This window comes from Sus scrofa, chromosome 12 (genome assembly GCF_000003025.6).
Source record: "Sus scrofa isolate TJ Tabasco breed Duroc chromosome 12, Sscrofa11.1, whole genome shotgun sequence".
NCBI lineage: Eukaryota > Metazoa > Chordata > Mammalia > Artiodactyla > Suidae > Sus > Sus scrofa.
Genome location: NC_010454.4, coordinates 27339109 through 27365986, shown reverse-complemented (window position 1 = coordinate 27365986; position 26878 = coordinate 27339109). Strand labels below are relative to the sequence as shown.

At 39.7% G+C, this 26878-nt stretch overlaps 1 protein-coding gene across 15 annotated transcripts in view; it reads left to right on the top strand.

The window, feature by feature from the left end:
* SPAG9 (sperm associated antigen 9) overlaps window positions 1-26878 on the top strand; it is a 144961-nt gene that overhangs the window by 4351 nt on the left and 113732 nt on the right. For all 15 annotated transcript variants that reach the window (XM_021067194.1, XM_021067204.1, XM_021067203.1 and 12 more), the window contains exon 2: window positions 25199-25319. In XM_021067194.1, the coding sequence (XP_020922853.1) occupies window positions 25199-25319 (121 nt within the window). The remainder of the gene's footprint in view (window positions 1-25198; window positions 25320-26878) is intronic.

The window sequence follows — 26878 nt, the reverse complement described above, 5'->3', positions numbered from 1 at the left end:
AAAAAAAAAAAGGAAAACTTCTCTAAAGTAGACAAATAAGTTAAAGAACCTTTTTCTTAAGTATTTAGTTTTAAAGTGAGAGTTTATTTAGCATTATTGGGTGCAGGAAGCTTGTACATAAAAATGACAGTGTTCCCTCTTCATCGTTTTTGATTTTGGAGGCATATATGAAGAGAATGGGTTGAAGGGAGAATATCTTTGTCATGTCATTTTATGACTGCTTTTCTGTGGTTTTTTTATCTAAAAAAACGGGGTGATTAAATACAGAGGTTAGAGAGATTACTGAGAATTTTCTAATTAATTAGCACTTAAAAGCAGTAACAAAATTGATTATATGAAGACTTTAATGAGATTTTTCTTTGGAAGCAGATGAACATGGGAATAAGTGATAAGATTTATGGGCAGGGGGAGTTCCTAATGTGGGTTCGATCCCTGGCACCGCTCAGTAGGTTAAGGATCCAGTGTTGCTGTGAGCTGTGGTGTAGGTCACAGGTGTGGCTCAGATGTGGCATTGCTGTGGCTGTGGTGTTAATGTTATAGTTCTCATTCATAAGAATATTTTAATCAAAAGTGTTAAAGTTTTGATTCGTTTGCAAAATAATTTACAATGCAAGTTCATCTCTTTAATAAACATTTTAAAAAGGAAAATATGACTGGAGTGAAGAGTAATTTTGTATATTTTACTTATATTTACTTATGGTGGCTGTTGAAGACTTGGGATGTTAAAAGTGGAAATTCCGTATTTGCTTCAACATTAAGTTTATTTTGTATCTGTAGCACAGTTGTTATTTAAATTAGTAATTATGATGGTTGTTCAGATTTTTAGCCATAATTCTAAGAAATTTCACTTTGCCATTAGGTAGGTTTTATTCCACTAAAGTGGGACAGTAGGGGAAAGGTAGTTTATATATGTGCACAGATGATCTGTTGGTACAGGAGAACAAACTGCTAGTCTACTGGGTGTTAACATTTGACATAAAGTTTCAAACACTTTAAAAAAGTGAAGGAGGAGTTCCTGTCATGGCTCAGTGGAAATGAATCTGGCTAGTATCCATGAGGACACAGGTTCGAACCCTGTCCTTGCTTACCGGGTTGAGGGTCTGACATTGCCATGAGCTGTGGTGTAGGTTGCAGAGGCGGTTCTGATCTTGTGTTGCTATAGCTGTGGCATTGGTTGGCAGCTGTATCTCCGATTCAAACCCTAGCCTGGGAACCTCTTCCAAGGGTGCAGCCCTAAAAAAAAAAAAAAACAAAACACCCAGAAATGTATGTGTGTAAATTCTGTACATTTAGAAAATTTGGTTGGTGATATTTAGTTATTAGTTTGAAAGCAACGTATGAAATTCACTTAGGAATTCTGGCGTGTAGTGATTTGGGATAGTTTAGCCAAAAATGTTTGAACTGAACCATGGAAACTTACATATTAATCAATATAATAGGGCATTATTCATGTTGAGGATGCAGAATTATTTATTATTAGGAACTTAAAAACACTAATTTGGGAGTTCCCCCTGTGGTGCAGTGGGATTGGCAGCATCTCTGAGCCACCAGGGGAACTCCTTGGAGGTACTTTTTAAGGGTTGGGAGGAAAATCTTCCAGTTCTTCCATATTAATTCCTATTGGTAGATAGAAAAACAAACAGGACACATGAATAATCAGAAAGAACTATTTATTGAGCCAGAAACTGTTTTAGACTCTGGGAATGTGGCCATAAACAAAACAGACAAGGAAGGTAGCTCTTGCTTTCTTAGAGTTTATATTGTATTAAAGAATAAACAAAGCAGTTATTTACAGGTTGTGATAGATGTTACACAGGAAATAAAAAGGGTGATGTGTTGGAGCTCCCGTCATGGCTCAGTGGTTAATGAATCCGACTAGGAACCATGACGTTGTGGGTTCGATCCCTGGTTAAGGATCCAGCATTGCCGTGAGCTGTGATGTAGGCCTGCAGCTGTAGCTCTGATTCGACCCCTAGCCTGAGAACCTCCATATTCTGCAGATGTGGCCCTGAAAAGCAAAAAAAAGGAAGGTGATGTGATGAAGAGTAGAGGTAGGCTCATGAGGTTGGACAAACAGGTTTATAAAAGGGTAAACTGAAGTTCCCTGGTGGCGCAGTGAGTTAAGGATGTGGCATTGTCACTGCTGTGACGGGGGTTTGATCCCTGGCCCAGGAACTTCTGTAAGCCATGGGTATGGCCCAAAAAAGGGTAAGCTGCCCATGTAGGAAATAATTCATTTCACAAGAGTAATTATTTAGATATGAAACTTTAGGCATAATAGAGTTTCTTTTACTCACATTCCTGAAAATACCCAAAAGTAAGTAGCTCTCATAAATTCATTTTTTTCTATTTTCTGTTTTATTCCTTCTCATAGTTGACCTCTCAGCAACATTTGACTCTTTTTTCTTTTTTGGGCCGTACCTGTGGCATATAGAAGTTCTTAGGCTAGGGGTCAAATTGGAGCTGCAGCTGCCAGTGAACATGCATCCTCATGGCTAGTAGTCAGGTTCATTACCTCTGAGCCCCAATGGGAACTCCAGCGTTTGACGTTTTTAGTCACTCCTTAAGAAACATTGTTTTGGAGTTCCCGTCGTGGCTCAGTGGTTAATGAATCTGACTAGGAACCATGGGGTTGCGGGTTCGATCCCTGGCCTTGCTCAGTGGGTTAAGGATCCGGAGCTGCCGTGAGTTGTGGTGTAGGTCACAGATGCGGTTTGGATCCTGCATTGCTGTGGCTGTGGCGTAGGCTGGGGGCTACAGCTCCGATTCGACCCGTAGCCTGGGAACATCCATATGCTGCGGGAGCGGCCCAAGAAATGGCCAAAAGACCAAAAAAAAAAAAAAAAAGAGAGAAAGAAATGTTGTTTCTCTTGACTTTGTAATCTCTTGGTTTTCCTCTTATTTTACTACTCTGTGGATTCTCTTACATTAGTTTTGGTATTCCTTGGTGCTCTAAGATCCTCTGCCTAGCTCATGTTATCCTTTCTGATGGGATTACTTACCATTTGTTGACTATTCCAAAATGTCTATCTGTTTTTTTTGTTTTTTTTTTTTTTGTTTTTTTTTTTGTTTTTTTTGACTTTTCAGGGCACACCTGGGGCACATGGAGGTTTCCAGGCTAGGGGTCTAATCACGGCCTCCACCACAGCCACAGCAACGCCAGATCCAAGCCGTGTCTACCACCTACACCACAGCTCACGGCAACGCCAGATCCTTAACCCACTGAGCGAGGCCAGGGATCAAATCTGCATCCTCATGGTTCCCAGTCAGATTTGTCCTCTGCGCCATGACGGGAACTCCCAAAATGTGTATCTTATTCATTTAACTGATACTTATTGAGTGCCAACTTTGTGCCTCTTACTGTGTTTTTGGGGAATACAGTGGTGAGTAAAATAGACAGATTCTTACCTCATGGAACGAATAGCCTACTAAGAACAGCCTATTTTAAAAATTTATTCATTTTTAAAGTTAACTTTTATTAAAGTATAGTTGATTTACAGTGTTGTGCCAATTTCTGCTAAACAGCAAAGTGTCTTGACTCAATTATACATAATATATATTATTTTAAAATTTTTTGTTTTTAATTTTATGGCTGAATCTGTGGCATATGGAAGTTCCCATGGGACTGAATCTGAGCTGCAGGTTTCTGCTGGATCCTTTAACCTGATGCACCAGACTAGGGAATCAAACTCACATCTTTGCATGGACCCAAGCCTCTGCAGCTGAATTCTTAATCCACTGTACCATGGCCCAAACTGTGCCTTTTTTATGTTCTTTTCCATCAGGGTTTATTATGGGAAATTGGATATAGTTCCCAGTGCTATACATTAGGACCTTGTCTATCCATTCTAAATGTAATAGTTTGCATCTACTAACTCCAAACTCCCAGTCCATCCCACTCCCTCTTCCCTCCCTCAAGAACAGCCTTTTAAAGCCAGATTTCTCTTTGGAATTTTAGATCCCTATTACTGTTGTTTATTGGATACAGATATCTCCTGAGATGTCCAAAACTGAACTTATCTCCTAAGCTTGATCATCATCTTTTCCCAGTCTTCATGAGGGATACCACCATCTACCTGGACAGGTTCCTTCTCTTTGCTTGCTTGCTTGCTTACTTGCTTGCTTGCTTTCCTTCCTTCCTTCCTTCCTTGTGGCATGTGGAAGTTCCCAGGGCCAGGGATCTAATCTGAGCTGCAGCTGCAACTTGCAGCACAGCTTTAGCAGTGCTGGATCCTTAACCCACTGTGCTGGGCTGGGGATTGAACCAGCACTGCCAGAGAGACAAGCTAGATTATTAACTCACTGTACCGTAGCAGGAAATCCCTGGTCACCATTCTTAATTGTTCTATCCCTTTCATCTCCATTGCTACCTTCTTTGTTTTCAACTTTCTTTTCTTTTTTTTTTTTTTTGTCTTTTTAGGGCCGCACCCGTGGCATATGGTGGTTCCCAGCCTAGGGGTTCAATCAGAGCTGTAGCTGCCTGCCTACGCCACAGCTACAGCAACTCGGGATCCAAGCTGCTTCTGCGACCTACACCACAGTTCATGGCAACATTGGATCCTTAACCCACTGAGCAAGGCCAGGGATTGAACCCACATCCTCATGGATACTAGTCAGGTTAACAATTGAGCCATGATGGGAACTCCATCAACTTTCATTTTTTATTTATTTATTTATTTTTTTGTCTTTTTAGGACTGTAGCCACAGCATATGGAAATTCCCAGGCTAGGGGTTGAATCAGAACTATAGCTGCCAGCTTACGCCACAGCCATAGCAATGGAGGATCCGAGCCTCTTCATCTGCAACCCACACCATAGCTCACTGCAATGCCGGATCCTTAACTCATTGGAGCAAGGCCAGGGATCAAACCCATGTCCTCACGGATGCTAGTTGGATTGGTTACTGCTGAGCCACATGGGAACTCCCTGTTTTCTTTCTTTCTTTCTTTTTTTTTTTTTTCGCTTTTTAGGGCTGCACCTGCAGCATTTGGAAGTTCCCAGCCTAGGGGTCGAATATAAGAGCTACAGTTGCCGGCCTATACCACAGCCACAGCGGTTCGGGATCCAAGCCTCATCTGTGACCTCTACCACAGCTCAGGGCATTGCTGGACCCCTGACCCACTGATTGAGGCCAGGGGTCGAACCCACATCCTCATGGATACTAGTCGGATTCATTTCTGCTGGGCCATGCAGGGAACTCCCTGTTATCAACTTTTATTTTTATTTTTTTACATTTAAAAAAAATTTTAATGATTTTTATTTTTTTCCATTATAGCTGGTTCAACTTTTAAATCTAACTGGAATCTCTTTACTCTTCAGATCCATTTTTACTACTCTGAAAATAATTTTCACTACTCTGAGGAGCTGGAACTTTTTTCATGCACACTCAATACCAGGTCTGGCATATAGGAAGTACCATTGACTATTTCTGAATAACTGGATAACTGTAACTGTCCCATACCTAATCTGTCTATTTCCAGTATTGCCACTATATAAACTGCCCATCACATTATCCAGATCTCTCCAAAATGGAAATCTGATCATATAGTTTCCACACTTAAAAGCCATTACTTGCTCTGTCTAAAGTTGTTGAAATCACTAAAGTTCCTAACATACGAAGATTTATAATTTGGCTGCTTTCTTTCTTTATATGTATACATTTTGGCTATGGCTATAGCATGTGGATGTTCCCAAGCCAGGGATCACACCCACACCGCAGCAGTGACATGAGCCACTGCCGTGACAAGGCTAGATCCTTAACTCACTGCACCACAAGGGAACTCCTGGCTGCTCTATATTTTACCAGACTAATCTTCTCTTTTTAGAACCATACTGAACCCCTTGAGTTTGTTAGGCAAAAAGTATTCCCTCCAGGTCTTCTTAAAAGCTTCCTCTCTGTTGGCACTCTTTCTCTTCTGTTTCCTGGCTACCATTATTCATTTTTCAGGTGTCAATTCTGGAATGCCTTTTATGATACCCAAGTATGGATTTATATCTTCCCATAGCATACTGTCCTTCCCCTTTTGTAGAACTTTCAGTGTTATATCCAGCTAACCTTTTGCTTTAATCCCCCCACTAAACTACTGTGATGTGGTAGGTATTAGATATTTGTTGGTTGGTTGGATGGATAGTTAAGTATGCTAAAGTTCAAATTTCAAAGCCTGGCTATTTAAAATTCTTTTTTGTGCGTTCAAGTTATTGTTCTTACTGTTGGTGCCAAGTTATGCTAAAACTTCCAAAACGGTTCTTCAGTAAGTCCTTTGAGTTAGGCATATACGAAAATGTGACTACTCCTGAGTATAGTTATTGTAGATACTTAACCTACATTGTTTTATACATAGTAGATATTCTGTAAATATTTAGCCATCTGAAAAATTGAAATGTTAAGATCATTAGAACTATTGTCAGAGTAATGTAGGGATTATTTCTGCATTTGCAAATATAGGGCTAGGTGTTCTCGAAAATCATGTTAGCACCATGATGCTCCAATATTTTGTTTGTTTGTTTTTTGCTTTTTAGGGCCCACCCATAGCATATGGAGGTTCCCAGGCTAGGGGTCAAATTGGAGCTGTAGCTGCTGGCCTATACCACAGCCACAGCAACACTGGATCCTTAACCCACTGAGCAAGGCCAGGGATCGAACCTGCATCATGGATTCTAGTCAGATTTGTTTCCTCTGCGCCACGACGGGAACTCCTGGTAGACATTTCTAATTAGAATACAACAGTAGTACCCTGTAGTAACAAATAAATGGTTAGTAAGACAACACTGATTTTTTAGAAGAAAAGTTCATCCTGAAGAGTAGTAAACATTTATATCTTAGGCATTGAAATCTATATTGATTAAAAGCATCTTCTAGGAGTTCCCGTAGTGGTGCAGTGGTTAATGAATCCGACTAGGAACCATGAGGCTGCGGGTTTGATCCCTGCCCTTGCTCAGTGGGTTAGGGATCTGGCATTGCCGTGAGCTGTGGTGTAGGTAGCAGATGTGGCTTGGATCCTGCGTTGCTGTGGCTCTGGTGTAGGCTAGTGGCTACAGCTCCGATTAGACCCCTAGCCTGGGAACCTCCATTATGCTGCAGGAGTGGCCCCAGAAAAGGCAAAAAGACAAAATAAATAAATAAAATAAAAGCATCTTCTAGGTCATTATGATATAAATAAACTTTTAAATTTAATTATCAAATCCTCAATTTGAATTTTTTTTGGTTACCTGTTTGCCTAGCCTCATTTTTTGTTACTGCTACCTATTCAAAAACAAATACCTCTTTTTTTTTTTTTGTCCTTTAGTGCCACATCCACAGCATATGGAAGTTCCCAGGTTAGGGGTCAAACTGGAGCTGCAGCTGCAGGCCTATGCCACAGCCACAGCCATACTAGATCTGAGCCGTGTATGTGACTTACACCACAGCCCATGGCAACATGGGATCCTTAACGCATTGAGCCAGGCCAGGGATCAAACACAAGTCTTTATGTATACTAGTGGGGTTCGTTACTGCTGAGCCAAACAGGAACTCCACAAATACCTTTTAAAAAGTTAAGGAGTTCCTGGAGTTCCTGTTGTGGCTCAGTGGTTAATGAACCTGACTAGTATCCATAAGGATGCGGGTTTTTTTTTTTTTTTTTTTTTTTTGTCTTTTTTGTCCTTTTAGGGCCGCACTTGCGGCATATGGAGGTTCCCAGGCTAGGGGTCTAATTGGAGCTACAGCAATGCCAGATCTGAGCCGTGTCTGCAACCTACACCACAGCTCACAGCAATGCCAGATCCTTAACCCACTGAGCAAGGCCAGGGATCAAACCTGCAACCTCATGGTTCCTAGTCGGATTCGTTTCCACTGGGCCGCAATGAGAACTCCAAGGATGCATGTTTGATCCCTGGCCTTACTTAGTGGGTTAGGGGTCTGGCATTGCCGTGAGCTGTGGTGTAGGTCACAGACGTGGCTTGGATTCCACATGGCTGTGGCTGTTGCTATGGCCAGCAGCTACAGCTCCCGAATCAGCCTCTAGCTTGGGAACTTCCATATGCCTTTGGTAGGACCCTAAAAAGTGGGGAAAAAAAAGAAAGAAGAAAAAACAGGTTGAGTTCCTGCTGTGGCACAAAGGGTGTCTTGGAGCACTGGCCCAGCACAGTGGCTTAAGGATACAGTGTTGCTTCAGCTGTGGCTTAGGTTGAGGCTCAGCTCAGCTCAGATCTGTCTGAACTCCGTTTACCGCAGGGTAGCCAAAAAAGAAAAATGAAAAAGAAAAAAAAGTTAAACAATTTGTTTTGAAATGTGGAATCAAATAAATAGGCTTCTGTAAAGTCAGAAAAGTGACTTTTAAAAAAAATTTTTTTGATTATAGTTGATTTACAATATTCTGTCAATTTCTGCTGCACAGCAAAGTACAGCAGACATATGTATATATGCATTCTTTTTCTCATATTATCTTCTATCATGTTCTATCACAAGTGACTGGATATAGTTCCCTTGCTGTACAGCAAGATACCATTGCTTATCCATTCTAAATGTAATAGTTTGCACAGAAAAGTAGCTTTTTTAAAAAATGATTTTTATTTTTTCCATTATAGCTGGTTTATAGTGTTCTGTCAGTTTTCTACTGTACAGCAAAGTGACCCAGTCACACATACATTCTTTTTTCTCACATTATCATGCTGCATCACAAGTGACTAGATATAGTTCCCAGTGCTAAACCAGAAAAGTAACTTTTTAAAAAAGTCTTGTTTATCTTTGGATCTACTATGGAAATAATCTACTTGTACTTGTTTGATGTGATTTTATTTGGGAAACATTTGACAGAAGTTACCCACTCATTGATTTTTTTGCTTAACAAGTACTGTGTGGGAGTTCCCGTCGTGGCTCAGTGGTTAACGAATCCAACTAGTAACCAAGAGGTTGCGGGTTTGATCCCTGGCCTTTCTCAGTGGGTTAAGGATCCGGCATTGCTGTGAGCTGTGATGTAGGCCAGCAGCTGCAGCTCTGATTAGACCCCAGCCTGGGAACCTCCATATGCCACGGGTGCGGCCCTAGAAAAGGCAAAAAAAAAAACCCCAAAAATACAAGTACTGTGTGTACAAATTGCTGAAAGCCTAAGTCAACCCGTAGATGGGTTCACAGAGACAAAGTGGCATTTCACTGGGTTATGTGTCACTGAATCAAAGTACGGGAGATTTGAAAGTGTGTGCTGTATTCAGAGAACAACAACACATAATAATTTAAAAAATATATTTGTCATAAATATTAGTTTTCCATATGTCTTTAAAAAATACACCTGCATAGGTGAGTGGCAAGAGTTGAGGTTGAATAGCTAATTAGAGAGTAAAGGACTGTGTTGTCAAAGTTGATGTTACACACTTTAATGTAGTGTGGTTTATAATTGTGATTCACAGTAATTCAGAATGATGATTCTTACCAACAAAAAGTTAGATTTTATTTGATATGCTTCATTTTAAGGAGGTTGGTATTATGAAATTCTAGAAACTATGACAAAAATGTCTTGGTGCTTCAGTTTTTCTTAAAAATATGATTATAAAAATATTCCATTTCTTAGTAATAATAATCTACTGATAATATTGTTGACATTGAAATTTTCATTTCCCCAACAAACTGCATTTGTTCTAAATAGACTAACTTGAGTTCCCCTCATGGCTCAGTGGTTAATGAACCTGACTAGCATCTATGAGAACTCAGCTTCGATCCCTGGCCTTGCTCAGTGGGTTATGGATCTGGCATTGCCTTGAGCTGTGGTGTAGGTCTGCAGATGTGGCTCAGATCATGCATTGCTGTGGTTCTGGCATAGGCCAGAGGCTACAGCTCCGATTTGACCCCTAGCCTGGAAACCTCCATATGTCATGTGTACGGCCCTAAAAGACTAAATAAATAAATAAATAAGACTTGATTTTTTTCTTTTTGTGAAAATTTAACTTTATGTAGTTGCCACGTTTTTTTCCTTAAAAATTTCTATTGTACTACGGAGTTCCTGTCATGGCACAGTGGAAATAAATCTGACTAGGAACCATGAGGTTGCAGGTTTGATCCCTGCCCTTGCTCAGTGGGTTAAGGATCCGGCGTTGCTGTGAGCTGTGGTGTAGGTTGCAGATGCGGCTCGGATCCCGCGTTGCTGTGGCTCTGGTGTAGGCCAGCAGCTGTAGCTCTGATTAGACCCCTAGCCTGGGAACCTCCATGTGCCACAGGTGTGGCCCTAAAAAGACCAAAAAAAACCCCAAAACAAAACAAAAAAAATATATTGTAATAAAATATACATAAAAATTTATCGTTTAAACAGTTTTTTTGGCCATGCCCGTGGCGTTTGGAATTCCCAGGCCAGGGATTGAACCTGTGCCATGGCAGTGACCTGAGCTGCAGCAATGACGATGCCAGATCCTTACGCTGCTGTGTCATAAGGGAACTTATGGCTGCTCTGTATTTTACCAGACAAGAGAACTCCCTAAACAGTTTTTAAGTGTACAGTTCAGGTACTAAATACATTCATATTGTTGTACAGCCTCATCATCTCAAACTGAGACCCCTTACCCATAGAAGAATATTTCCAATTTCCCTCATCCTAGCTCCCGGAAACCACTATCCTGTTTCTGTCTGAATGAATTTGTCGTAGGAATCTCATAGAAATGGAATCATATAGTATTTGCCCTTTTATGTCTATTCTGTTTCACTTAGCATGTTTCCAGGGTTCAGCCATTTTGTAGCATGTACCATAATTTCTTTCCTTTTTAAGACTAAATATATATAAATGGTCTTATCCGATAAATGATTTGCTAATGTTTTCTCCCATTCTGTGGGTTGTCTTTACTTTCATGATGATGTCCTTTGAAACACAAAAGTTTAAAAATTTTTTTTTAGGGCCACACCTGGGGCATATGGAAGTTCCCAGGCTGGAGTTGAATTGGAACTGTAGCCACTGGTCTATACCACAGCCACAGCAACACAGGATCCAAGCCTTGTCTGCGACCTATACCACAGGTCACGGCAACGCCATATCCTCAACCTCCTGAGCAAGGCCGGGGATCGAACCCTCAACCTCATGGTTCGTAGTTGGGATTCCTTTCCACTTTGCCATGACGGGAACTCCAAGCCAGGCTTTTATTCATGGTACTTCTTTAGACAACTACTGTAGTCAGAGTTACTATTTATTTTTTCTATTTTTAAAAGATTTATTATAGTTGATTTACAATGTTGTAATAACAGTTACTCTTTTAAAGATTGTGTTTGTTTTTGTTGCTTTTGTTTGTCTCTTGGCATCTTTCTCTAGTAAGCAACAATTCTAGAGACTTTGTTTTTACACTTAGGGAGCTTGCCTTTTCAAAGTATACATTTGTTTTTCTTCCTAACAGTGGGGCAAAAGAGCCCCTAAAAGCCATCTGGACTTGAAAGCATTTTGCTTCATCACAAAGCTTGCTCTTTTTAGGTCCTGACATGAATCTGTATTGTCTACTGCTTTTTTTTTTTTTTTTAAACTGTGTCTAGTTGTCTCCCAGGAGAGTTATGTCTGAGTTATATTTGTTTCTGGCCAATTAGCTGTTGAGAGGGATAAGGGCTATCTACTGAAGATGTATTTATAATACATACCCATTGGTGGGCTCTTACTGTGTTGTCCCAACACTTTTTGTAGTAATAAATGAAAACCTTTCGGTTATATTGAGAACTATTTGTTAGAAATCCCTTTAAGATATAGGAAAGAATGGAGTTCCCAGTTAGGACTTGGTGTTGTCACTGTTGTGGCTGGAGTTGGATCCCTGGCCTGGGAACTTTTGCATGCCCTGCGTGTGGCCAAAACAAACAAACCAAAGATATAGGAACGAGTTAAGTCTATCAGATTAAATCTGTTTTGTATAGTCTTTTATGGGCTCTTTGGAATGGATCCAAACTTCTATATCCTACTTCTGAAATACCTCACTCCTGTATTTTAGCTTTTACCTTTAACAGATCTAATATACTGTCATGGTGTGTAGCATGAATGTATATAATTTAAAAAAAGGGGAATTATCCTTTCACATTGATTTTCCTCTCCCTCAGTATCGCTATTTCAGGGTTTGTTTTTTTGGTTAACTACATTTAGAAAAATGCTCATAGTCATTTTTGGTTAGATAAATGGTAATATTAATGCTTGATATGTCAAGCTTTTCTAGTATGAAATGCTTCTGTTGAAGAGGTGTAGGCTTGTAGATTGCATTTCCTTCTATATTATTTTAAAATGTGTAAATAATCCATGTTTATAGTAAAAAAAGAGAAAACCCTAGCAGCTTTAGACTACTTAAGAATAAGGCTATTAACATGCAGCTCTGAGCTTGTGAAAGGTGGTTCTTGCAAATGGAGATGTGCTTTAGGTGTAAAATACACATCCACCTCTGAGGACTTAGTAGCAAAAAATGCAGAATGTCTCATGGATCATTTTTCATTTTGGATATACTGGGATAAATAAAACACGTTAAAATAAAAAAATAATGGAGTTCCCGTCGTGGCGCAGTGGTTAACGAATCCGACTAGGAACCATGAGGTTGCGTGTTCGATCCCTGCCCTTGCTCAGTGGGTTAACGATCTGGCGTTGCTGTGAGCTGTGGTGTAGGTTGCAGACGCGGCTCGGATCCCGCGTTGCTGTGGCTCTGGCGTAGGCCGGTGGCTACAGCTCCGATTCAACCCCTAGCCTGGGAACCTCCATATGCCGTGGGAGCGGCCCAAGAAATAGCAACAACAACAACAACAAAAGACAAAAAAGACAAAAAAAAGAAAAAAAAAATAAGGCTATTAAAAAAGGTAGTCATCCTAAATTTCACCACTGATAAACAGTCATTTTAATATATGCCTCCAAAGCTTTTCTTTTTCCTATCTACTTATTCTTCCAGTTTATCAGTGTATAAAAGTAGGATTACATTATATATAAGGTTATATATCAAAGCTCTTAAAGCATGATAAAAGTAACACTTTGCATACTTTTTTTTTCAACATTGTAAGTCAACTTTATTTCAATACAAATTTTAAAAATATATTACCTTAGGATTTTTTTTTATAGTTGTACAATGATCATCACAATCCAATTTTATAGGCTTTCCATCCCACAACCCCAGTGCATCCCCCTACCCCCCAAACTTTCCTTTGGAAACCATATGTTTTTCCAAGTCTGTTGAGTCAGTATCTGTTCTGCAAAGGAGTTCATTCTGTCTTTTTTTCAGATTCCACATGTCAATGAAAGCATTTGATGTTGGTGTCTCATTGTATGGCTGACTTCACTTAGCATGATAATTCCTAGGTCCACCCATGTTGCTAAAAGTGCCGGTATTTCGTTCCTTTTAATGACTGAGTAATATTCCATTGTGTATATGTACCACATCTTGATCCACTCCTCTGTCAATGGACACTTAGGTTTTTCCATGTCTTGGCTATTGAAAATAGTGCTGCAGTGAACATCGGAGTACATGTATCTTTGCGAGTCATGGTTTTCTCTAGATAGATGCTCAGGAGTGGGATTGCTGCATCAAATGGTAGTTCTGTTTTTAGTTTTCTGAGGAATCTCCATACTGTTTTCCACAGTGGTTGCACCAATTTACAATCCCACCAACAGTATAATAGGGTTCCTTTTTCTCCATACCCTCTCCAGCACTTATTGTTTGTAGACTTTTTGATGATGGCTATTCTGGCCAGTGTAAGGTGGTACCTCATAGTGGTTTTGATTTGCATTTCTCTAATAATGAGTGATGTTGCACATCTTTTCATGTGTGTTTTGGCCATCTCTATGTCTTCTTTGGAGAATTGTCTGTTTAAATCTTCTGCCCATTTTTTGATGGGGTTGTTTTTTTTTTTTTTTTGGTATTGAGCTGCAGAAGGTGTTTATACATTTTGGAGATGACTCCCTTGTCAGTTGATTCATTTGCAAAGATTTTCTCCCATTCTGTGGGTCGTCTTTTCATTTTGTTTAAGGTTTCCTTTGCTGTGCAGAAACTTTTAAGTTTAATTAGGTCCCATTTGTTTATTTTTGTTTTTACTGTCATTACTCTAAGACATGGATCTGAGAAGATGTTGCTGTCATTTATGTCGGAGAGTGTTTGGCCTATATTTTCCTCTAAGAGTTTTATAGTATTTGGTCTTATATCTAGGTCTCTAATCCATTTTGAGTTTATTTTTGTATATGGTGTTAGGAGTGTTCTAATTTCATTCTTTTACATGTGGCTGTCCAGTTTTCCCAGAATGACTTATTGAACAGGCTGTCTTTTCTCCATTGTATATTCTTGCCTCCTTTGTCATAGATTAGTTGGCTGTAGGTGTGTGGGTTTAATTCCGGGTTTCTATCCTGTTCCACTGATCTAGATTTCTGTCTTTGTGGCACTACCATATGGTTTTGATGACTGTTGCTTTGTAGTATAGTCTGAAGTCAGGGAATGCATACATTTTTATAAGGACTTTTTCTTTTCTGGCTCCCTGCAGCATATAGAGTTCCTTGGCTAGGGGTCAGATCTGAGCCTCAGTTGGCACCTACACTGCCACTGCAGCAGTGCTGGGTCCTTTAATCCACTGTGTGGGGCCAGGGAATTGAACCTGTGTCTTGGTGCATTTGTAAAGCAACTCAGGAAATGTGTGTCAGATACTTCAGAGGGGAACTAAAGCAGAATGTGAAGGAAGGGCCTGTCCCTGGAAGGCCCCATAGGGTTCTGCTCAGTTACAATCCCCTACTTTTCTTTTTTCTTTTCTTTTTTTTTTTTTTTTTTTTTTTTTTTTTTTTTTTTGGCCATACCTGTGACATGTGGAAGTTCCTGGGCCCGGGATCAAACCTGTGTCACAATGGTGATTCTGGATCCTTATCTTGCTAGGCCACCGGAGAACTCCTCCCCTCTTTTCTTTCTTTCTTTTTTTAAATTTTAAATGATTTTTATAGTTTCCATTATAGCTGGTTTACAGTGTTCTATCAGTTTTCTACTGTATAGCAAGGTGACCCAGTCACACATACATATATACATTCTTTTTTCTCATATTATCCGCCATCATAAGTAACTAGATATAATTCCCTGCAGTATAGCAGGATCTCATTGCTTATCCATTCCAAAGGCAATGGTCTGCATCTATTAACCCCAAATTACCAGTCCATCCCACTCCCTCCCCTTCCCCCTTGGCAACACAAGTATGTTGTCTAAGTGCATGATTTTCTTTTCTGTGGAAAGGTTCATTTGTGCCGTATATTAAATTCCAGATATAAGTGATATCATATGGTATTTTTTTTCTCTTTCTGACTTATTTCACTTAGTATGAGAGTCTAGTTCCATTCATGTTGCTGCAAATGGCATTATTTTGTTCTTTTTTTGGCTGAGTAGTATTCCATTGTGTATATATACCACATCTTCTTAAACCATTCATCTGTTGATGGATATTGTGAATAATGCTACATGAACATATGGGTGCATGTGTCTATTTCAAGGAAAGTTTGGTCTGTTTATATACCCAAGAGTGGGATTGCTGGGTCATGTGGTAGTTTTATATTTAGTTTTCTGAGGTACCTTCATACTGTTTTCCTTAGTGGTTGTACCAATTTACATTCTCACTAACAGTGTAGGAGGGTTCCCTTTTCTCCACACCCTCTCCAGCATTTGTTATTTGTGGGTTTTTTTTTTTTTTTTTTGCTTTTTAGGGCCACATCTGAGGCAAATGGAGGTTCCCAGGCTAGGGGTTGAACTGGAGCTACAGTTGCTGGCCTACATCACAGCCATAGCAACGCCAGATCTGAAACGTGTCTGTGACTACACCATAGCTTACAGCAATGCTGGATCCTTAACCCACTAAGCAAGGCCAGGGATCGAACCCGAAACCTCAAGGTTCCTAGTCAGATTTGTTTCTACTGCGCCACAATGGGAACTCCCCTCATAATAGTTTCGATTTGCATTTCTCTAATAATCAGTGATGTTGAGCATTTTTTTCATGTGTTTGTTGGCCATCTGTATATCTTCTTTCGAGAAATGCCTATTTAGGTCTTTTGCCCATTTTTCTGTTGGGTTGTTGGCTTTTTGCTGTTGAGTTGTATAAGTTGTTTGTGTATTTTAGAGATTAAGCCCTTGTCAGTTGCATCATTTGAAACTATTTTCTCCCATTCTGTAAGTTGTCTTTTTTTATGGTTTCCTTTGTTGTGCAAAAGCTTGTCAGTTTGATTAGGTCCCATTGGTTTATTTTTGCTTTTATTTCTGTTCCCTTGGGAAACTGACCTGAGAAAACATTTGTAAGTTAATGTCAGAGACTGTTTTGCCTATGTTCTCTTCTAGGAGTTTGATGGTGTCTTGTCTTATATTTAAGTCTTTCAGCCTTTTTGAGTTTATTTTTGTGCATGGTGTGAGGGTGTGTTCCAGTTTCATTGATTTGCATGCAGCTGTCCAGTTTTCCCAGCAGTACTTGCTGAAAAGACTGTTTTTTTCCCATTTTACATTCTAGGCTCCTTTGTTAAAGATTAATTGACGGTAGGCCCCCTTTTCTTTGATACGCCTCGGTCTTGAGAACAAGTGTTGGACAAGAAAAGGAATATTCAGTTAAGGAGGTTAATCATAATTTTGACAGGGGTACCCCCAGGGTTCTGCTCAATTTCATCAGCAAACACTGTTTTGAGAATGGTTGGTGGCATCCAAGTCTGACCTAGCTACTCTGTTTTTACTTCCAAATGTAGTTCTCTCCCCATTGGCCAAAGTAGTTGTTTTTCTAGATAGAAAAACATGCAAGAATTTGAGCTCATCAAATCTTCTGAAGATAGCTAATTTGAGGGCCTGTTCTGTCAGTTTTTTCCCAGAGCAGAGTGCCTCATTCCTTATTTCCACCCTGAATTCCCTTCAAGGGGTATTGAAGGTCAGTGACTACAGTGGTTGTTGACCTCTTCCTTGTAAAGGCAGATGGCAAGTGCCAATTTTTAGTTTGCAGGTCCCCTTCATGGTCATAAACTTAGCTTTGGTTTTGGGGGCATTTCGTGATCATTTTGTCCCAGTGCTAGGAATGTTTATTTCCAGGTCTGGCAAAGACTTCATTTTATAGGCCACTCAGTGTGCTATTACTGGACTAGGCCTGGTAGCCAAAGTCTCTGGCCCACCTATCTTACTAGTCTCTTACACTCCGGGAGGATATTCCCTCCTTATTGCTTTTTCCCATATCCAGAGTTACACTATTGTCATTGATCTCATATGGAAAACTCTGTATTATCAGAGGCTCAGTCACATATTTGTTAATGTAAGAAACAACAGTTTTGTGAAACAGACAATACAGGTCATAAATTGTTGCACATATCTCCTGCTTTCAACCAGACTTGAGGAGATGTATTAATTTTTTCTTTCCTGAAGCCATTTACAGATGGCCTATGTCAGGATGTTCCCTGTGAGCTGCACAAAGACATTTTAATTTAACATTTGAGCGTGGGAGCGGGGTTCCCTGAGATAGGTCACTATGTATACCATAAGTTCTACAAAGGTTAAAGTAAAAGAAGCAGATCTACTATGGAGTCAGGGAATTCCCATCGTGGTGCAGCAAAAACGAATCAGACTAGGAACCATGAGGCTGCAGGTTCCTCACTCATTGGGTTAAGGTTTCGGCATTGCCGTGAGCTGTGGTGTAGGTCACAGATTTGGCTTGGATCCTGTGTTGCTGTGGCTGTGGTGTAGGCGGGCAGTTGTAGCTGTGATTTGACCCCTAGCCTGGGAACCTCCGTATGCCATGGTTGCAGCCCTAAAAAGCAAAAAGCAAAAAAAAAAAAAAAAAAAATAATAATAATAATAATAATAATGATATGGAGTCGGATTTGTTCTTTCTTCCATGTTCATCTCTAGTTTAAGTTGCTGCAGTAACCTTTGGTCTTCCTTCAAAGGGTCTTGTTCCCTTCTCAACACAGCCCATTTCTATATCCTCTCAGATGGAGCTTTTCAAGATATGAGTGGAGTTCAGCATCCTTAATGTGATCCAGTATCTTATAAGGCCATGTATGTTTTGTTCCTTGTCTATGTTCCATCCTTATCTCAGGCCGTTCTCTCTGTATCTCTGAACTTGGCCATTCTGGACTTCCTTGGCTTCTTTCAGCTTGATAAACATTTTGCTCTTGATATAAACTTTTTTTTTTTATCATGCAGGTTTCACTTTAAATGTCTCAGGAATGTCTTCCCTGAGTCATATTAGTTCCCCTTTATGCACTTTCTGATTTCTTGTACTATTTCTTTTGTCACTTGGGAGCACAGTGTGGTTGCATTGTGTGTGGACTTGAACTATGTGATTTTTTAAAGTCTCATTTAGTATTCAGAGTTTGAAGTGTTAATTCCTCATTTCAGAAAGTCTTGCAAGAATCTATCCTATACAAGCCTGAGACTGAGTTGAAACCAAGGATGTGTTGTTATCTCTTGTTGGGTTCACTTAGGTAGTAGTGACACAGTCATCCCTTATCAGTGTTAACCTCAAATTAGGCAATTGTTGTATTACTCATCTTCTGCAGATCAATCTCTGTCAGTTACGCATGACTGATGTCTGTTTTCTTCTGCCACATTTCTAGGAATGGAGCCTAGGGACTTGGTGGGTTTTATAATCTACTACATTCCCAGCACATGGGAATACTTAGACTAATTCAACTCAAGTTGTGTGTTGAGGAGTTCCTGTTGTGGCCCAGTGGAAATGAATCCGACTAGGAACCATGAGCTTGCAGGTTCGATCCCTGGCCTCGCTCAGGGTTAAGGATCTGGTGTTGCTGGGAGCTGTGGTGTACGACAGCAGCTGTTGCTCCGATTCAACCCCTAGCCTGGGAACCTCCATATGCCATGAGTGCAGCCCTAAAAAAAGCAAGGAAAAAAAAACTTGTGTGTTGAAAGAGTGGGTGGATGAATGGAATCTTGCTTTGCCCACTTACTCCCTTTGTGAATCAGAGGAGAGAGTCCCAATTTATTCTTTGGCTAATGGTTTACCCTTTGCATCATTTACTGAAATGCAATGCTGATCTATCTTCTTTTCTTGGGCATACCATGATCTTGATGCTTCTATGCCTTTGCATGTGCTGTTACCTTTGCCTGGAGTGTGTCTACCCCACTTTTTTGGATAAACTCTCTTTTGGAGTCAGCTGAAATGGCTTCTCTTTATTTATTTTTTGTTTTTTATCTTTTTATTTTTTGGTTTTTATTTTTATTTATTTATTTTTTAATGGTCGCTCTCGTGGCGCATGGTAGTTGCTGGGCCAGGGATTGAATCTGAGCCACTGATGCCACCTACACCAATGCTAAGCAACACCTGATCCTTTAACCCACTGCCCTGTGCCTCTGCAGCTACTTGGTCCATTATAGTTGGGTTCTTAACCCACTGCACCACAGCAGGAACTCCACTTCTCTTACTAAAGCATAAATCTGCTAAATTGTTACTTATTTATCTGTCTTTCTATTGCCCCTTACACTTGCTTCCATTGTAGTACTTACCATGTTATGTTGATAACTGTTTACGGTGTTTCTTTGATGGCCATTGTGGAGTAAGTGCTTGGATTGGCTAAGTGGATACAGAATTTTAGTTTTTAGTTAATATATAAGAATGAATCTTATGTCATACTTAGTAGTTTGTAATAAATATCTCTGTTCTACCTAACTGCCTATTCTGTACTTTTGCTATTATCTAAAGAACAATCATTGTAAATAAGTATGTGGTTTTATTTAATCACGACAACAATTTTTTCTTTGACCAGAAAGTGACAGAATGGGATATGTTCCTATTTTTATGTTATCTCAGTTTATGTGTTAAGTTGAAATACAGGACAAGAGAGCAGACTTTTTAAATGTAAATTAAGACTTTAAAACAAGAATCAGACATGTTTGTAGTTTGCAAAGCTACAGAGAGGTTCAGTAGTACTACTCATGTATGCTATTAGCACTTAGGATCTCCAACCATAGCAGAGAAGTAGAAATCCTTGTTGGAGAACTTTCTTTTTAGTGTAATCCATGCTACCTATTGCCTAATGATTTTCACTATAGTGTGAGAGGGTTAGGTACAGGAAAAAGAAATAGTTCTCATTACCTCCTTTTTAACTCTGCCCCTAACCCACACCTAGGAAAAAGGAGTCTCCTGTTAGGGCCGTGAATCCAAACCTTTTTCTACTAACTAGCCTTATATTAGCGCTTGATTGACCTTCATGGCACCTTTTCTATTTCTATTACAATTTTCTTTTTCTTAAATTTTTAGGAGTTCCCATCCTGGCTCAGCGGTAACAAATCCGACTAGTATCCATGAGGACTTGGGTTTGATCCCTGGCCTCGATCAGTGGGTTAAGGATCCGTGTTGCTGTGGCTGTGGTGTAGGCTGGCAGCTACAGTTCTGATTCGATCCCTAGCCTGGGAACTTCCACATGCCGAGAGTGAAGCCCTAAAAAGACAAAACAAAACAAAAAATTTTATATGTATTTCTCACTTTCACATTATTGCTAATTGCCATAATGAGCCAGGCATTTGAGAGTTTTTTGTACTTATTATGAGTGTTGTGTTTCTGAGCTACCTTACCTTAGAGCAACTTTCATTCTCAAGGTTATATGTGTTATCAGGGACATTTTTCAAAACTAGCTCAAAACTAGCCTATTTGACTAATATTTTTCTTGGATAACAATTTAGAAAATTTCAATTATTTGTTATTTTTCTTGATTACTTTTTTTTTTCTTTTTTGTCTTTTTAGGGCCACACCTGTGGCATATGGAGGTTCCAAGGTTAGGGGTCAAATGGGAGCTTTAGCTGCTGGCCTACACCACAGCCACAGCAATGTGGAATCCGAGCTGCATCTGCGACCTACACCACAACTCACTGCAACACCGGAGGTCGAACCCACGTCCTCATGGATACTAGTGTTCGTTACTGCTGAGCCACAATGGGAACTCCTCTTGATTATTTTTTGAAGTGTTTATCTGCCTAGGCTTTCAGTGCCCTGTGTGATCTAGGTGTGACCATAAAACAGAAAACCAAAAAAAAAAAAAAAAAAAAAAAAAAGCCATATGCATCCTTGTGAAAAACACTTTGTTTTGTAGTCTCTAAGTTTATCTGTTTTAATTTGCTTGAAGGAAAGGCCTGGGTTATGTATTTGCTTGGGAATATTTTCGTTACTGCCAGTTCTTTCCTGTGAAGGGAAATTGCAGAAACAAGTGATTTTCATTTGAAGATAAATAATCCTGCTGTTCCAAAAAAAGTCATATCATTTTGAAAAAAACAAAACAAAAAAACCCCCTCTTCTTTTGCCCTATTTACTTAAGGTGATATTTATATAAATCATAATAAAATGTGAAAAAAATCTGAAGCTCGAACCATCTAGGTGTAGGTCTGCTTGAAGAGTAAGCCTATAGTAGTGACTGCTAAACAGTTATGGATTGATTATTCATACCCTTATGCAGCCAAACTGGGTCACTGAGAAACAAAGCAGACCTAAACCTGTGTGTTCGTGATGGTATTTCTTCTATCATTCAGAAAGTTGTTCTGAAAGACAGTGAATAATGGTAAAGTTGGATTTTTCCCCTAGGTTTATGGAGAAATAATTGACATATAACATTGTGTAAGTTTAAGGTGTATACAGTGTAATGATCTGATAAATGTTGCAGAATGATTAGCACAAAAAAGTTAGTTAACACATTGCCTTCACTTCACATGGTTACATTTTTTTGTGTGTGGTGAGAACTTTAAAAATGTACTTTCTTAGAAACTTTCATATGTATACTACAGTAGTATTGTTAGCTAGACTTACCATGCTGTGGGTTACATCACCCAGACTTAAAAGTGCAAGTTTGTACTATTTGACCACCTTCCCTCTTTTCCCTAGCCCCTCCCTCTGCCCTTGGCAACTGCCAGTCTGTTAGTGGTAAAAGTTTTTTGTATGTTCCCTTGTGGTTCAGCAGGTTAAGGATCCTGTGTTGCCACAATGTGGCAAGAGTTCAATCCCTTGCCAGGGAACTTCCAGAGGCCATGGGCATGGCCAAAAAAGTTTTTTGTTAGCATTTTAGTAGCACAGCATTTTGGGTGTTGCTTGGTAAATGTTTTCTGTGTGTTCTTTAAAATAGCATTTTATCCTTAGTACGCAAGCCTGAAATAAAGTTTTTTGGTTGTTTGCTTAGATATGGCAGTTCAATTAGCCAAGGGAGCATCCTTTTCAAAGCAGGCCAAAAAGTAATTACATTTTCTTATTAATTTTTGGTCTTTGCTTTTTTCCTCAGGCTAAATGTTGAAATACTGACTCAGACTTCATCAGCAACATCCTGTAATATAGTGCTCCTTTTCTGTTCAGTGTAACCTCTGTATCAGTTTTCTGCTTGCATTCATATTGTAGCCAGTGAACACCTTTGGAAGGCAGTGATAATGTGTTAACTTACTGTCATGTGCCTGGAACATAGTAAATAGTCTAAGTAAATAGTTTTCCCTTCCCTTCCCTTCTCTCCCTTCCTGTTTCCCCCTTCTCTCTTTCCCTTCCCACCATATCTGTGGCATGCAAAAGTTCCTAGGGTAGGAATCAAAGTAAATCACAGTAATGGCAGGCCTTAACCTGCTGAGCCACCAGGAACTCCTCCAGAGAGGACTCTGACCAGTCTAGTTCAGGTCATATGCTTATTATCCTTAGGGAGATTGGCATCTTAACCAGTCAAATTGCTTGGACTGAATAGAATTAGTATGAAGTTGGGGAGAAGTTCCTCAAAGGAAAACAATGTGTACGGACAAAAAATAATGTCCACTCAGTGATTGAAAAGTTTCAAGACAGATAAAATAGGTAAGAGACAGAAAATATCATATTAAAATTGGAGTGTATTTAGTGATATCTAAGTTTGTGTTCTGTATATTTTTCTATGTGAATTTTAACTTTTTATTCAGAGTTTTTCATTCATTCATTCATTCATTTAACAAATATTGCATCATTCTTTGCGCTGGGAATACAACAGCAAACAAAACAAATCCTTGCCCTAGAACCTACATTCTAGTAAGGCAAGGCAGATAATAGATAAGATAAATTACTAAAATATGTAGTATGTTAGATGAGCATAAGTGCTGTGGAGAAAAAATCAAGAAGGAAAGTAGGAAGTGAGTATTAGAGTTTTAAATATATTGGGCAAAGAAAGTCTTAGTAAGAAGCCAACATTTGAACAAAGATTTTAAGGAGGTGAGGAGAAAACAAGCCATCTGGATGTCAGGGGGAAGAGAATTCCAGGCAATAGGAAGCAAGTGCAAAGGCTTACGTTGCAGGAAGTGCAAGGAGGCTTGAATGAGAGTATGTGCAGCAGGTGGGGGAAAAGGGGAGGAGGAGGAGGATTGGAAGAGATGGTGAAGAAGTAAGAGAATGGTAGCTTGTATCCTGAGTGGCTATGGTAAGGACTTTGGGAGAATGTAAGCAATTAGAGGATTTTGCGCAGGGGGATATACTGACCTGATTTTTTTAAAGGGTCACTCTGGAGTTCTCTTGTGATGCAGTGGGTTAAGGATCTGGCATTGTCAATGCAGTGGCTTGGGTTGCTGCTGTGGTGCAGGTTCGGTCTCTGGCCTGGGAATTTCCACATGCCACATGTGGGGCCAAAAAAATAATCATGTCATGAAACTGGATGAGATCACCAGGGAATAAGAATAAACAAGGAAGAAAAGGAGTTGTTTAGGGACAGAGCTTGCCAGTGTTAAGAAATTGGGGACAAAAGGAAGAACAAACAAACAAGATCAAGAAGAAAAGAGGAAAGAAAACAAGGAAAAGACCAAATTGAAAAAAAAGTTTTAAGGAGGAGTGAGTGATCAGTTGTCACATGCTATAGATAAAAACAAATTTTTTTTTTTTTTGTCTTTTTCTAGGGCCACACCCTTGGCACATGGAAGTTCCCAGGCCATGGGTCTAATCAGAGCTATAGCCGCCAGCCTAGACCAGAGCCACAGCAACGCCAGATCCGAGTTGCATCTGCGACCTACACAACAGCTCATGGCAATGCTGGATCCTTAACCCGCTGAACAAGGCCAGGGATTGAACCTGCAACCTCATGGTTCCTAGTCGGATTCATTGACCACTGAGCCACGACGGGAACTCTGATAAAAACAATTTTAAAAACAAGATGAGGGGAGTTCCCATTGGGGCACAGCAGAAACGAATCTGACTAGGATCCATGAGAACTCAGGTTTGATCCCTGGCCTTGCTCAGTGGGTTAAGGATCTGGCATTGCCGTGAGTTGATCTGGTGTTGCTGTGGCTGTGGTTTAGGCCAGGAGCTACAGTTCTGATTTGACGCCTAGCCTCAGAACCTCCACATGTCATGTGTATGGACCTAAAAAAACCAAAAAACCCCCAAAAAATGCATGGCAAGGGAGTTCCTTTGTGGTGCAGTAGGTTAAAGAGCTGGTGTTGTCATTGCAGTGGCTTGGGTTGCTGCTGTGGCTCGGGTTTGATCCCTGGCCTGGGAACTTCCATATATTGCAGGAGCAGACAAAAAAACAAACAAAAACCCCAACCAAATAAAAACAAACCAAGGGGGACTGAGATTAATTGGTAATCTCTGCCAGAGAGTGCTTTTAGTAAATTAAATTTAATTGGTAGAGATATTTCTAATATATTCTTTTTCTTAGGAATTTAAACTCCATGGTTCAGGTAATCTAAAGACTGTTCATTTATCAAATAATTAACATATTTATTAATCCATCATTCTTTCATACTCTTTTATATGTAAAATTATGTATTGGATTTATATGAATATGTAAGTATGCTAATTAGGTTACATGATGTATTTCAAGTAGGTAAATGTATTTTCTTAGGAATGCCTATTATATAAAGTGGGAACACTTTTATAACTTATTTTATCATCTTTTTCTTTCTATATTTGGAGATTTTAAAATGACTTTTATATAGAAACTAGAAATCAGCCTTAAGTTCATGATTCTGAGATCTTTTTGAGTAGTTGATGCCTAATTGTAATTCTTGATACCAAGTAACACGGAAGTTGACAATGTTTAAAAATTAAACTAATCTGACTAGTAACCATGAGGACGTGGGTTCGATTCCTGACATCTCTCCCTGGGTTAAGGATCCAGCATTGCCATGAGCTGTGCTGAAGGTTGAAGATGCTGGCTTGGATCTGATGTTGCTGTGGCTGTGGTGTAGCCCGGCAGCTATAGCTCCGTTTGGACCCCTAGACTGGGAACTTCATATGCTGTGGGTATGGCACTAAAAAGCCAAAAAAAAAAAGATTTTTTCATTTACCTAATGACAATAATATATTTTTTCTTCTTTATCAGAAATTCATTGAATTTGAAGACTCTCAAGAACAGGAAAAAAAGGATTTACAGACCAGAGTGGAATCTTTAGAATCTCAAACAAGACAACTTGAACTCAAAGCAAAAAACTATGCCGACCAGAGTAAGTAAAACAGGTTAAAGAGTGGGATGACTCATCCTGACATTTGACTAGCGTTCCAAATAAATGCTTGCATTTATCGTCCCAGACTCGAGTGAGAACTGGAAGCTAGATTTAGTTCTTTTTTGTTCAAGTTTTCATGTGGTACACATGTCTTCAGAAATGACTAAATCCGATAACCATAGGACTCTCTTCTTCAATTTAGTTCTTAGCTTTTGTTTGTGATTTACACTGTATAGTAGTTAACATGATGCTGTATCTATTATGCAGGATTTGGGGGTGTGTGCTTGTTGATCATTTCTTCTAATTTTGATCAGCTACACAAAGTTGTATATTACTTTGAGATTTTAAAATGTAAGACAAAAATGTAAGAGGCACAGTGGGTCAAGAGTCTGACTGCCATGGCTCGGGTTGCCGAGGAGGTATGGGTTTGATCCCTGGCCTGGCGCAGTGAGTTAAAGGAGCCGGTGTTGCCGAAGCTACAGCGTAGGTCGAAGCTGTGGCTCGGATTCAGTCCCTGGCCTGGGAACGAACATATGCTGCGGGTGGGACCTTTAAACAAAGAGTAAGAGAACCTCTAGCTTTGAGGTATAGTATAAAAAAATTACTGAATTCTTTTTTTATTCCTTTCTAACTGGAAAACTGAGGGTGTTTAGGGAAGTAGAATGTCATTTTTTCAGAATCATTTCATTTTTAATATATTTCTCATATCACACTTGATTCAAAAATAATTTTTGTTTCAGAGTTCCCTTGTGGTGCAGTAGGCTAAGGATCCAGCATTGACACTACTGTGGTTCGGGTTGCTGGTATGGTGAGGATTTGATTACTGGCCTGGGAACTTCCATGTGCCTTGGGTGTGGCCAAATAATTATTGTTTCAAATCCTGAAGATAATTTCCCTTTTTTGGCTAGTGAAAGTTGACCTAATTAAGCCAGAATTCAAAAAAGAAACTTTTTGACAAATTTTCATGTTTGCTTTAGGCAGGTCACTCTCCAGTTTTCCCTCCCAGGATTGTTAAACTTTAAGACTCCCAGGGAGCAAGAGATAGCCAGTAGTTACTCTTCCCATATCACCCATTAAGGCTGCATTGTGAGATCTACCATAAAAGGACTGGCACTGGTGAGGGATAATAACCTTCACTATCAGGCTTAGAGCCTAACAGAGCTGAATCTACAATCATTAGGAATCTGAAATTTAAGTGTTCTAGAATTCAAGGAGAACTCACATGACTGTTAAGCAGATGTCGTAGAATGGAACCAGTGGATATTTGCTAATGGAAACCAATCAGAGTGAGACAGAATGGGCCATATGTCATGTCTTTTTTTTTTTTTTTTTTTCCCTTTTTAGGGCCACACCTGGCATATGGCAATTCCCAGGCTAGGAGTCAAATCGGAACTGGCTGCCGGCCTACACCACAGCCACAGCTACAGCCACAGCAACGCCAAATCAGCTCACGGCAATGCCAGATCTTTAACCCACTGAGCAGTTCAGGGATTGAACCCCGCAACCTCATGGTTCCTAGTCGGATTCGTTTCTGCTGAGCCATGACGGGAACTCCTGTC